Below are 13,657 nucleotides of genomic sequence, written 5' to 3'. Positions count from 1 at the left end.
TTCTATTTCTTTTCACCATTGTATTTAAATGTAGCTGCATTTTGTTACATCCTCGGTAGTTTTAGAGTTGCTTTGCCATGTCTTCAGTCAACCTGCATGTCACCTCTACATGTATTAATTGGGAAAATGCAGATACCCTTTAGATAAGTTTGACTATTCTGAAGAAATTTTTTTTTTACCTTTTTAACTTCTTTTTTTTTTTTTAAAGAAACACAGCTAAAACCTAAAACATCATTTCACCTTGTGGTTCTTGTTCAGAAATTACTGCAAACTCAAGAGGGATTAAAGACAGGCTTTGTTTCATGACTAGATTAAAACGTCGTGTTGCTCCAGATTTTCCAGTTTGTTTGTGCTTACTGTGCCTTGACAAAGGCGCCTGCGATCGAAGCTGAACTTCCCATGGTCTGGGGGAAAGGCCGTGTGAGTATCTCTTTCTGCCGCTTGAGGTTCAGGGGTTTAGTCTGTATATGACCAGAAATAAAAGTGCACAGCAGGAGCAAATGACAACTTCTGTCCTTGCAAGCTGGTTGTGTTTTCGTAGGACACCTGAGACGAGGTGTTCGGAGTGGTGTACCTGAACTACATCTCCCAGCAGCCTGTGCTTGCTGGCTGGAGGAAGCAGGCCCGGTGCTTCCTCCTGGACTTTGGCAGAGATTTTAAGCGTGAGAAGCGCCAGGCTCTTGCTGTTCCCGTTTCACACAGCCTGCGTCTCATCAAACACCAGCAGCCTCCTCTCCCCCAGCAGAGCTCGATGGCGGTGCAGGTGACGGTTCTGCCTTCCCCCACGTGTCTGTTCGACGACCCCGTGCGGATCTGCGTGACGGGTCTTCTGCCGCAGCAGGAGGTCACCCTCAGAGCCTGCCTGGTGGACGAGGGTGGGGAGCTCTTCCAAGCCCACGCTCGCTACAGGGCTGGGAGCAGCGGGGAGCTCGACCTGACCCGCTCCCCAGCTCTGGGGGGCAGCTACTCCGGAGTGGAGCCTATGGGGCTGCTGTGGTCTCTGCGCTCCAAAACGCCCTATAAGCGGCTGGCAAAGAGGAACGTCCTGACCCCTTTCTGCGTGGACTTGGAGGTGTATGAGGGCCACGGGGACATGAGCCGGTTGCTGGGAAAATGCACCCATGAGCGAAGTTTTTTAGGAGAGGGAGTGAAGAGGATTTCAGTCAGAGAAGGTCGGCTTAAAGCAACTCTCTTCCTCCCTCCTGGTGAGTTTTAATTCCGTTCTGCCTTTCCAGGTGTGAGTTGCATCGTACATTGTGCACTGCAGCCACTCAGCAAGCTGGCACAAAGCCCCCATTATGGTTCCCTCAGCTGGCACCGTGTCCAGCCGCTGCCATCCTCCCAGCAGCGCAGGGCAGCCACAAGCTTTGCCCAGGCGTTGCAGAGGCAGGGGGTGCGGTGAGGGCAGCAGCAGCAACGCGAGGCATCTCCTGGCTTCAGCTGAGCAGGGAGCAGGACCTCTCCTGGCTGAGGGACCTGGGGAAAAGTGTGCTTATTTCCCAGCTCTTCTGACAAGCTGAGGGGGCGGAGGCCCCTGGTTTTGGCCAGGGCTGTAAGGTGAGGAGTGAAGAGATGAGGTGGGAGCAATGGGCTGGGGTCACAGTAGGTCAGGGCTGCTCCAGCAGCTGCCACAGACTCTGGACTTGTGTCTCTGTCTCTCTTTGGCTTTGGGAAAGCCAAAGGAAGAAGTCTGTACCCGCTCAGCTGAGCAGCTGAACTGCACGCGATACTTAGAAAGATGGGGGACAAACAGGGAAGGCAAAGCCTTACACAGACATCACATTTGCAGAGTTCTGTATAGAGACAAGGATGAGACTGGATCCTGAGTAAGGCTCTGAGTCCTGAACTGTTTATTTTCTTTGAGCAGTACCTAAATGTGAGTATCTTGCTCTGGAGCAAGTAAAAAGTCCTCTGCAGCTACTGTGACACCAAATTTTGTTATGGAAAGTTTCAGCTGTATCTGGTGGTAAGAATGGGCAGAGCAGCAGCAGGAAATTAAGATCATATGGCTGCAGGAGGAGAACTGAGAAGCCCAGAGGTGGTTACCCAGATGAGACTGAAGCCTGAATTGATGCACGTCAGTGATGGCATTTGTTGATGCATTTCATAAGTCAGGTGTTCCCTCCTCGGAAAAGCTGCTAGCACAGTTACTGAAAGAACTCATGTAGTGACACAGCACTTAAATGAGTCCCCAGTGGCCTGACAACATCTAGGCCAATTTCAGCTGAACCTGGTGGTGGGAAAACAACGCACAAAATACAAACTTCCTATAATAAATTCCTAGACAAGAGAAGAAATATCCAAATTAGCATTCTTACAGGGAGAGAGGTGCTGTAAGGTGAACTCATCTTCATAATTACACAGCAGAGAACTGACTAATGGAGAGGGACTGTGGAAACTAGGTTTCGTACTCTGTGCTGCTCACAGAAATGCTTGGGATAATCTATATAGGAGACAATCATACAGGAGAGGGAACAGTAATTTCTTTATAATCATCTCAGTTAATTAGGCTGGGAAAAAGAGTCCAGTTACGTTTGAGTGTGTGCCTCAGAATGAGAACCTACATGCATAAAGCTTGAGAGGATGATTTCCTTCTGATATCTACAGTCTGTATGTGCATTGAGGGGGTGCTACTGAAAAAGCAACTCTAGAAAGTTTTCTTTGTGAGCGTGTGTATATATTTATCTCTCACTGCAGGACCAGGACCATTCCCCGGACTTATCGATTTGTATGGATCTGGAGGAGGTCTTGTTGAATACAGAGCCAGTCTTCTTGCTAGCAGAGGCTTTGTGACTCTGGCTGTGGCTTACATGGCCTTTGAAGATCTACCTGCTATGCCAGAGATTCTCGAACTGGATTATTTTGAGGAGGCTGTACGCTTTTTACAGAAGCAGCAGCAGGTAGGAGACAAATTATGGTACTTTTCCTACTGGAAGCTACTCTATAATTTCCTAATGTGAAATGCTATAGGTCACTGAATGCAGCTAAGTTTCTGAGATGTAAAAGGAGAGAGCACGTTCAGACAGCATGATCTGAGGTGGAAAACACCATGCCTCAACTCCAATTTTGCAAGTAGTTGGATAAAAGTTTTGCATAGCACCTTATGACAGTCCATGGAGTGTTGTGCAAACGAGTATTTGTGTAATATTTATATCAAAGTAGTTCCCAGGCTAGAAGTGCAACTTCTTAAGCACAAGATCTTTTTTTTTTTATTTTTTAAAAAAACAACAAACAAACACAAACAAACAAGAATTTAGAAGGGAAAAAATCCTTTGACTTTTTCTACTATTTCTGAGAGGTTTCTGATTCTGAGTAAGTTTCACAGGGCGGTAATAAAATGCTGTAACAGCAGGACATTTTAACAGTTATAGTACTGGAGAGTATGCCATGTTTTAAGAAGCTGGGGTGGTATTAGGATATGTGTGTGGGATGAGAAAAACACTTATGGCAATATATCATAATACTTAAGCCAAAAGAGACCAAGAGAAATTAAATATAATTTAAGCTTTGAATGCAATGCTACTTAATGTGGTTTTCATTTCACGAAGTTGATCATGTCAGCCCAGGATATGAGTAGTTGATAATGGTTGTTTCAAAATTGTTTGTGTTGTTCCTCATCGAGCTGTAAAACTTCCAGAGTATCTTACAAGACGCACATTACAATGTGAATTTGGTGTGAAGAGCCTTCACTGTAAATAAGTTGATTTAAACAGTTGGGCTGTTTATGCCCCAGGCATAATCAACCTTGTGTGTTCCAAGACAAGACAGAAGATAACAGGTCAGCTGTAGGAGAGTATGAAAAAACAATGGCAAGAAAGAAAATCAATGCATGTAAACCCATGAAAAATTGGTTTTCCATAAGGAGCCTGAAGAGAGCAGGCTGGGACGAGTGTTTGGAGGCAAGAGCAGTAAAATGTTCAGTACTGAGAGAAAGTGTCAAGCCAGGATGCAGAAGAAGCAAAAAGGCTTTGTGTATGGAGTTCACCAGGAAGAAAAAGTGTTACGGGGGAAGAAATGCAGAGTTCATGGTCATCCTTCTGGAGGCTCAGCAAAGGGATCAATATGGGGGAGAGAGAACATGAATGGAGAAAGGGCAAAAACCAGAAGGTTTTAATCATACAAGGAGTGAGGAAGCTGAAGAGGGGGGAGATGTTATGTCAGCCCAGGATATGAGTAGTTAATAATGGTTGTTCTGTAACTGTGTTTCAGGTGAAGGATACTGGGATTGGCGTTTTGGGCTTGTCTAAAGGAGCTGACCTAGCCCTTTCGATGGCCACGTTCCTACCTGGCATCAAGGCAGCTGTCAGCATATCTGGAAGTGGTTTTAATTCTTTCATTCCACTGCGGGGGAATGGCTTCACTATTCCTCCCCACCCATATGATCTGGGGAGGATGAAGACCAGTAATGAGTCCGACCTAGTAGATTTTTCAGAAATCCTAGATGATCACAGGGACCCTGCAACGTGGCATTGTCGCATTCCCTTGGAGAGGTCCTTGGCCAAGTTCCTCTTCTTGTCAGGGCTGGATGACATGAACTGGAAAAGTGACCTGTATTGCCAGGATGCTGTTCAGCGCCTTCGGCACTGTGGACGGAAGGTGGAGTTTTGCTCCTATTCTGGAGCAGGGCACCTCCTGGAGCCACCATACCTGCCTCTGTGCCAGGCTTCCATCCACAAAGTGCTTGGGTTGTTTGTGCAGTGGGGAGGACAATGGAGGGAGCATGCCAAAGCCCAAGAAGATGCGTGGCACAGGATACAGGCCTTTTTCTGGCAACACTTGATGGACTCGGATATTCCTAAGAGCAATCTGTAGTAGAAGTGTCGCTGTCAGCTATGGTGGCAGGGTTAGTATTTAATTTCTCACTGTTTTAGGGCCGGAATCCTGGAAAACTGTTCAAAGCTTCCTAGCCTACCTCTCTCTAAACACCATTGTTGCATAATTGTGTATTTTCATTTCTCAAATAATTTCCTGTTTTTGAGTTGAATTTTAAGTGTCATCTGTCCCCGGCTACACTGTAGACTGGCGTCATCTGATCTGTCTGTGCTGGAGCCGTCAGTGAGAGCCCACCATCCTGTCATGCAGACTGTGTTTGTGCCCAGCTGTCTTTGCTTTTGGTCTCCAACCCTCTCCCTTGGTAGCGGGAAATACTCTCAAAGGAGGAGTCCTTCACTGAATTGTTCAGTATTACACCTTTAATTACCCTAAATATAAACAGTGATTTCTCAGGGCAACACATCTCAGTACATGTATTCACCTTTCCTCTTGGTATGTCATTTTCTCACATTCCTTAGTAAAAAAGATGCTACGGTTCTGATCTGGACTGAATAAAGAGGCACTCTTCTGACTTATTCTGAACTGCAGTGACAACATTTTTTTCTGGTACTTCAAAAGCCAGAAGAAATTAATCTTACCCTGGTTGCACTGGTTGTATGTCCTGCTGACTGCAGATACCTTACATGTCAGATGGAAGTTTGCACTGTGCTACTCAACAAATACAATCTGTACGTGTGTATGCACGCTTTACTTGAAATGATCTGAATGAAGTCTTTGAAGACTGTCTTTATGCCTGTAAATACACAGGCAGCAATCCTGGTGCAGTCACAAGCTATCCCTTCACCTGGCTGAAGAGTTTCTGTACAGGAGTCCTTACCTCTTGTCAGGAACAAGAATGGGGGAGTTTGCAGAAGGGTTCTGCACAGTGCTCAAGATGGGGGTGATGCAGGTGCATTAAGCACCCGCTTTTGAATGTTGAAGCTTAGTTTATCCCTGTTTTGGGGAGGAAAAATAATACCATGGCTGCTGCTGAGTTCCCAGGAGCCCCGTGGAGCAGTCTGTCCTCGCTGTCTTGCTGCTACAGCAGAGAGCTGTGGGCTCACTGGCAGCTAGGAAATGCCACGCTGGAGAGAGGACTGACGCTGCCTCCTGGGGAAATATGCATTAACCTGCCCTCTGCTGAGGTCCAGGCCTGGTGAGGACAGCTGGGATGTACCTCTCGCAATTGCAGGGTACTGGCAGACAGCAGCTTGCTGACATTTTCCAGAGATCAGATGGTATCAACTGAGCAAATTTTGCCTCCTGGAGCAGTCGAGGCTCCCATTCTGACCACAGAAGGCAGCAGGGGGTGGGGGTCCATCAGGATTTCTGTTACTACCTCTTCATTTCTCTTTGTGCTCTGTGTGCCTTGTGTCCTGCACAAATTGTGGTGGTTGTAAATGTTTAGTGAGTGGGTAGGACCTGACAGAAGAGCAATGTGTAGCACCAAGGGAAGTCAAACACATTTGAGCAGTTCAATTTGGATAAGGGACATTTTCTTTTCCCTCATTTGTCTCTTTTATTAAAGCTGTCAGAAAAGCCTGGGTTTTCCATCCAGATTTGTCTCTGACTCAGGCCGCTGTACTGTGAGAGTCTCTGGAAGATGAATAATTTTGTTCTGTTTTTACTGAACACGGTGAGGCTTATGCAGTACTGTGTGTTTTGTGGGACAACATATTATTTTAATCCCTTCTGAGATGAAGACGAACTTTCTCAGCCTTCAACATGCAGTTTGCAGACCTGTGTTTTGAATTAGGATATTGTGAGCTTCTGAGAAAATAGATTTCCTTTAACAAGAGGAAACTGCAGTTAAAAGGAAAAATACTTTGGGCCAGCAAAGGAACAATGGGTCAGCGATGCTTCCTTATGGTCTGTTACGTTGCTGGTTTCAGCAGTCACGTTCAGAGAAATCATTGCTGCAACAAGAGGAGGGAGGGAGCTGCAGGGTGACCCCATCGATGACAGCACCACATAAAACCTCTTTGTTGGTCTGAAATTAAAGCTTTGCTATCCAGTTGAAGCCCATTTATTTACCACTTGGATGGCAGCTGGCAAGAAAGGTCGAAAAGGCTGATGAAAAAGGAAGGAAGACTGAAAAAGCTGATTTAGCTGAGCAGCTCTGTGCCATATACAAACAAGAAAATAGGTCAGCCAACGCAGTTGCACAGGGTATTCATTTTAAATCATCTGGTCTGTTTAGAAACTCAGTTTTGAAAGTTATCTTCAGGAAATAGAAGCTGGAAGGAGACTAGCATCAAGTAATTGGAAATGGCCTAATTTCAATACAATGCTTCTGCTTGTTCTTGAGCGTGTTCTGCAGTGACAGAGCTTTGAACTGTTAACATTTCTTCTGCTGAAGGGGTGAGTTAGACGAGTGGGGCTAAGATGACATTTTTCCAAGGTTTTCTAAGGTAGTGGCAAAGATTGTACTAATCACAGCCTGTAGAGTCAGGCAGCTTTGCATAGTTTCTGTAGGGTTACAGAGGACAGACAACATTATTTAAGAACAATGTGAAAGTTACAATTTAATTAAAGTTAATAGATCTTCAGCTGCAAAAGAGAAACCATGCCAAGCACAACTGATAAAGGTAATAAAAAGGGGACGGGGAAAGCTTTTGTTGTAGTCTGCTTGTAACTGAAAAGTGCTTCAGATGAAATAGCAGATCAAAAAACTAGCCTGAACCAAAAGATCTTGACTTGATGCTTGTATCAGTCCTTTTGTTTAGCACTGCACATCTTAATGAGAAGAGCTTGTGACATAGCTCCTCAGAAGCTGGGAAGCAATCTTCTCACATGTAAGCTGACATGGGAGAGATGAAACATCTTTGTGAAGGTACCTATACATCAAGTCCTATGTCTCTGCGGTAATGGCTATTTGAGACTTCAGCAGAATTTTACCAGGAACTGCGCTGAACAAGGAGATTTCAGTGCAAATGTGCTCCTGTAACAGCAGGAGCTTCTGACCCGGGAGAAGCAGCGTCTCTGAATGGCTTCTGCAAGCAAGCTTCTTTCATGGCCTCAGGGCAGAAGGTTTGAAGTGAAAGTAGAGAATATGTGAGGTGTAATTAGAAGTGCTCTTTCCCCATCCTCTGTTTCTGTCCCGTGTGTTTGGCAGCCTAAAGACGATAGGGAACTTTTTTTTTTTCTTTATTCAAAGCTTATCCAGTTCTCTAATACATTACCAGATCATGTGTTATCAAGCTCTAGGATAGGACCACCATTTAATGACAAAATAATAAAAAAAAAAAATCAAAATTTTGGCTATGGTAGTATTTTGCTAAGAAATTTATAATTCTACCATTTCAGAACAAAAAAATCACCATTCTGCACTTTTTAGTGCTTTATGTATGTCATTTGGAAATGGAATCTGAGCCAAGTGTAGTATTTAGTGCAGAAAAGGCGATATTCTGACTGAAGCTTGGCTAGAAGGAAAATTAATGCTTCCAATGAACTAACGCTCTCTGCAGCAATTTCTGTAAAACATCACTGTCATTTATCATCGTCCAGACAAAATATAGGGATTCTAAAACTCACTGTTTTTTCAGAGTCTTTAAAAATTGGCTGTGCAAAATGTACATTAAACATAAAAATGTCTGTGCCCTGACTCCAGATACCACTTAGAGAAAATAATTAAATAAGTTGCATTCTATTAATTTAGGCTTATATTTTTTCAGTGTCTTAAGCCACTGAACATTTAACACCTCGCATTTAGACTCTAAATTTATGTCTACATTAATGTCACTTTAGTTAAAACTTGTGGTTTCCTGTTCCAGGCTGTTGAAGAATACCTTGCTGCCCAAAGGGATAGCCATACTGTTTTCCTGTTTGCTGATCAGAAACCCAATCCTGGAAAAAACCAAACCAAACCAAAAAACACAAAAGGAGATTAAAATGTTTAGCTGGGGCAGAGGAGGAAGTGGCAGGAACATGCACTGGGGTATCAGGTGAGCCTTTTGGGGTTGCTGTGGCACTCTGCCAATCCAAGATAACTGAGTAGCTCTAGCTGAGCTTTTGGTTATGTTTGTAATAACCGATCCAGCTGATTCTAAATTCTGCTGCAGTAATCAGCTGGTTTGATCTTGCCATGGGAGCCTGTAGGTCACAGAACAGACAAGGCTAGGTACAGAGCCAATTGTTGTCTCAAAAGACAAACTGTTATGACCGAGCAAGAACAAAACACTGGAGGAGCCATTAGGCACACCAGCAGAACGCAGCTATCTGTAGAGCATTCTTGTTCATAGCCAGCCTGCTCAACTTTAAATTTCTGTTGACAGAAGTTGCAAAATGCCAACAGTCCCAGGAAGACCAGGTTCCCTCCCTGTGTGACGTCAGAGAAGTACACAGGTGACAGTGCAATTTGTACATAAAGATGTATAAAAGTGATGCAGTTTGTCTTGGAGTGAGATAAAAAGGGCAAATCTTTCAGTCTGCTATCTCTGATGCTCTGTGAGAATCTCCTATGTAGGTTAGGTTGCTGTTACGTTGATAAGTATGTGCACTGGTTGAGCTGCCTCTGTTCACAAATTCTGGATGCTAAGGCTAAAAATTCAAGTAGGAAGCACTGCCTTTGAGGTCAGACCTTGACACTGCAGAATTTGGGAATGACCATGTGAGCTGGACTCACTGCATTTGGCCTGCAACCAGCCATCGCTCCCTGCCAAGCACTGAGTGTGACACAAATACCAAACTTCTGTGCTCCTTTGTGCCCCTGACAGAGTATTGCTGATGCTAGATTTAAATTCTCAATTAGATAAAAACATATCTGTCCTTTACTTCAACCACATCAACTGTGTTTCCAATTGGTCCTCAAAGCATCTTTGATTTTATAAAGACTGTGAATCTGTTGAGAATGGTCCCCCACTCTGCACAAACAAACCCACTCTGTGTGACTTACCATCACACCAGTGCACAAGGATCCTATTAGGTGCAATAGAATAGCATTGGACAAATTTATATAGGAGGCATCCTTCAAGATTAGCTAAATTCAAAGACACTGCCTCTGCCTCTCAGAGACCCAGAACCACAAATTATATGAGCCTGGAGGAGGGCAGAGGGTTCTGGGGAATTACCACAACGGACTTGCCCTGTTCCTGCACTCTTCTGTGGACATCTTTTTTGACCACTGGCAGAGTCAGGATGCTGGGATAGATGGTCTTCTGGGCTGAAGCAGAGAAATCAGTTCTTGTTTGTATGTTTGTTTGCTACATGGTGATTTTTTATTTATTTTTTATTACTATGAATATGTTTGCTTTTGTAATGGAGTTCTGTTTCAGATTTTCAGAAGTCTCACACCAAGTTTTGCTTTAGTAGACTACAGCTGCTTCCCCCTGTTCATGCTCTGGCACATAACCCCACCTACTTGTTCCTAAATTCTACACTTTACTGCAAAGCAATAGGTGAAAAGAAACCTCAGCAACTGTGAAGTTAAAAATAGGGCTTGCTCCTGTGCAGTGATAACAAGTGATTAGAAAATGCAATAATCACCCAGTGAAAGGAGAGCAAACATGAGCAAAGCAGAGGAAGAGATTTTGATTTTCCTTATGACACCTTGTCATTTGTTTCTTGTGAGGGTTAGGAGCTTTTCCTTATCTCGATGTAACACACTGTGAGTCAGTGTTAAGGTGCCTTTGATTATAACCTCAAAATGCTCAGCAGATTCACACCTGTTTCTAATGTGGAGACAGTCCTATCTTGGCCATCTGTCATGTCAAGGATTTAATCAAGTTGTCTTTTTTATTTCCAGGGAAACTTACATGATACTAATATTCTTGAAGATGGGAATTTTTAGATGACGTGCACAAGAGGAATAATCCTTTTCAGTTTGTGGCAAGAGTGGGTTAAGAGCAGCTGAACTGTACACAGGTCATGTGGTATTAAGTCAGGAGCAAGCTCTTGGTCCTTCCATGCAGCACCATTGCCCTGCAGCACTTGGGGCATTCGTCTTTCTTGTGATAGGAGTAGCAGTGTCTAAAGGAGGAGAAATGAAATATTTTTGGTATCTTTCTCACTTGACAGAGACCTGATTGTTACATCAAGTGGACACCAACTCTCAGTAAACCCTCCGTTAAATCCCCAGCATGCAGCCCTGGGCTGTTGTCAAGGGCTGCAGAGAGAACACGCTGCTTTATCTTCGGGGATGTGCCACTGGAGTGTGTGCTGTCTGTTGGAAAGTGGAGCATGATTATGTTGTTTTCCAGTGAAAGGTATGTTTCAAAGGTCCTTATTTGCTGATAAGGGCGTCTTTTCATCTGTCAGGAGAAGTTTGTAATTGGCAATTCATATATAGAGGGTCTTCTTCTCTCAACTGGACTACAATTTATACAGATGTAATAAAAAGAAGTCTTTGTGGTGTAGTTAGAGGATCTGGGGGTCCATGAGGGGTAGTTGCTTTTCAAAAACCACCTTTTAAAAGCCCAGGAACAGGCAATCCCACTGTGTTGCAAGTCAAGCAAACAGAACAAAAACAGAAACAAAAAAAAGACCTGGCTGGCTGAACAGAGCACTCTGCCTGGAACTGGGGTGGAAAAAAGAAAATATATGACCTCTGGAAGAAAGGTCTGGCTTCACAGTGAGAGTACAGAGCTGCAGCTCACCTCTGCAGGGAGAAAACAAGAAAAACCAAAGCCCAACTTGAGTTGACATTGGCCACTGTGGTGTCAGACAACAAAAAAGGCTTTTCCAAGTATGTCAAAAGCAAGAGGAGGTCAAATGAAAACACTGTACTGATACTTGGAGACAATGGTCATCTAACATACTATGGAGGAGAAAAAGGCAGAAGCATTTAATGCATTTTTTTTGTTTCAGTGTTTAACAGTAACAGATCTTGGGCTGTCTGGAGCTCGGAGTTGGAGGACCATGACTGGGGGAGCAGTGATTTCCATCTCTGGTAACCAAAATTGTAAGGGAACAGCTGCATAGGGAACAGTAAGGAGAGACATGTTAATAAGGCAATATGACTGGTTATTTTTTTCCTGCAACTGTTCATTAAATATATATATATATATTTTTTTAAGGTTCATGATATCAAATTTCATTCAGTCATATTGGCTGTAACTGAACGTTATGGTGTAAGATTCCAAACAATGATTATGATAAATGAACTTGTTAGTTATTCCTGATATGGAAAGGGAATTGACAGTAAGAAGCCATAGTGCTATAATTCAGTTATGGAGATACCTAACATGTTATAACTGCCACAGTGCAGTTTTAGTTAGCTTGTACTGGAACAGTGCAGAAAGGTGAAGCTTGAGAAAATTGGATTTGAGGCTGACTGTTGGTCTGATGCTTCTCTTTGTGTATTTGTATTTTTTGTATTTATTTGTATATTGTATACATATATTAATACAATATATTAATTTGTATATTTTTGTGTTATTTGTACGCTTCTCTTCAGACTAGCTATTACAGTCCAAGCCTCCCTATAAATGACTTGCTTTGCCTTATTAAAAAAAAAAAAAAGGAAAAAGGGGCAAAAAGATATCCTACGGGAGAATCTGTACATTTGATTTGTCAGCTCAGGAGCATCTTCACAGGAAAAGGAGGGTTATGATTTCAAACAGCCCTAGATTTTATCATGGACAAGGGTTGACCTTTTAAATCAAAACTTACCATGAAAGTCAAAAAGTTCTGTAAAAACATAACCGTAAAGAAGTTGATTATGATTGCCGTGATAGCATTGCTGTTGCAGATCCTGCAAGACTGATCCTCCTCAGTCTCAGTTACCTCAGAGGACTGTTCATCATTCTTGTGATCAGTTAAAGGTTAATGCCTTCAGCTTGTAGTCACTGATTTACTGTCTTACACTCTTTCAAATGATTTCCAAAACTTCTTATCATCAACATTTTATCATCATCCTTCAGCTCTGTGAAAGCAAATATTGTGCAGCTTAAATGTTTTGATTTTTTTGAAGCGATCCATTAGTAGCCCTGCTGCCTGCTACTATCTCACAAGGGCTTTTTTTTTTTTAACTAGTTTCTACTAGTAAAAATATGTATGAAAAAAATATGGGAAAATATGTAGAGATATTTGACTCTAGTCTAGTGTATGCAGTGGAATTTCAGTGTGTGCAATACCCAAAATCAGTATCATAACTCAGCTAGGCAAAATCAAAGATCAACTAAAATAGACATATAAATTGTACATTTCTAAAGAAAAAAAAAAAAGTAACCCAAATCTACATTTTGTATACTTTCATAACCAAGTGTTTTTGCAATACTCCCTAAATTTCTCCCCTTGATAAAAGGAAGTGTGTGAGTGTGTAGATGGGTGGGTATAGATATATACACGTCTGTTGGGAAGGAAGGAGGGAATGGAGAGTGGAAAGAAAAGTAAAAAGAGAAGATTAAAAAAATGTGTTTTGTAATTACTTATATGGTTTTTTTTGTTTTTTTTTTTTTTTTTGTAGAATGTAAGTTTTCCAGCAGAAATCTCCTTCTGCCAGAAGACATATATATGCAAGTGAAAGCAAGATGGCCCAGATCCCGACCAGATGGCCGGTTTCACCGAGCGGTGCCTGAGGTGAGTGTGTGGTAACCACTGCCTACTCTGGGATTAGGAGAACAAGCATGATTACAAGGTACCAATTGCTCAGCTGCGACACGAATCCTTTTATTCTCTGTAAGACAATGAATGGCAGCATTACTGGCTACTGCAAGACACAATACCTAGTTAGAAACAAGTGATTGAAATCTGTGTTTTGTATACTTTCATAACTAAGTGGTTGTGCATTCAGTTATTATTAGTACAGTTATTGTCTTGGGAAGCTGACAACTAATGCTTTTATGAAGAGGTAATAACTGCTTTCCATCACTGAAGCTCTAGTGGCAGGCTGTAGAAATTCTTTCAA

General features: G+C 42.8%; 2 protein-coding genes across 21 annotated transcripts in view; both read left to right on the top strand.

Moving 5' to 3' along the window:
• Nucleotides 1-283: 283 nt before the first annotated feature.
• Nucleotides 284-10,962, top strand: LOC310900033 (acyl-coenzyme A thioesterase 1-like). Of its 4 annotated transcripts, none has more exons than XM_083837283.1 (4): nucleotides 284-420; nucleotides 542-1,205; nucleotides 2,698-2,900; nucleotides 4,210-5,346. In XM_083837283.1, the coding sequence occupies exons 2-4, from the start codon at nucleotides 752-754 to the stop codon at nucleotides 4,810-4,812; spliced, it is 1,260 nt and encodes a 419-aa protein (XP_083693409.1). In that variant the 5' UTR covers nucleotides 284-420; nucleotides 542-751; the 3' UTR covers nucleotides 4,813-5,346. The 4 variants fall into 4 exon arrangements, with proteins under 4 accessions (XP_083693409.1, XP_083693410.1, XP_083693408.1 ...); XM_083837284.1 differs by lacking the exon at nucleotides 284-420 and adding an exon at nucleotides 10,828-10,962 and having other exon boundaries at nucleotides 464-1,205; nucleotides 4,210-4,843; XM_083837282.1 differs by lacking the exon at nucleotides 284-420 and adding an exon at nucleotides 8,586-9,156 and having other exon boundaries at nucleotides 464-1,205; nucleotides 4,210-4,843.
• Nucleotides 10,963-11,613: 651 nt separating this feature from the next.
• PLA2G4B (phospholipase A2 group IVB) overlaps nucleotides 11,614-13,657 on the top strand; it is a 52,051-nt gene continuing 50,007 nt past the window's right edge. For 16 of the 17 annotated variants that reach the window (XR_014584794.1, XM_083837264.1, XM_083837265.1 and 13 more), the window contains exons 1-2: nucleotides 11,614-11,710; nucleotides 13,217-13,329. The gene's annotated coding sequence lies outside the window, so the exon portion shown is untranslated. The remainder of the gene's footprint in view (nucleotides 11,711-13,216; nucleotides 13,330-13,657) is intronic. The other variant, XM_083837278.1, reaches the window with a different exon arrangement.

This window comes from Anser anser (genome assembly GCF_964211835.1).
Source record: "Anser anser genome assembly, chromosome: 5".
In the NCBI taxonomy this organism is placed as follows: Eukaryota; Metazoa; Chordata; class Aves; order Anseriformes; family Anatidae; genus Anser; species Anser anser.
This window is presented reverse-complemented; position numbering and strand designations above follow the sequence as displayed.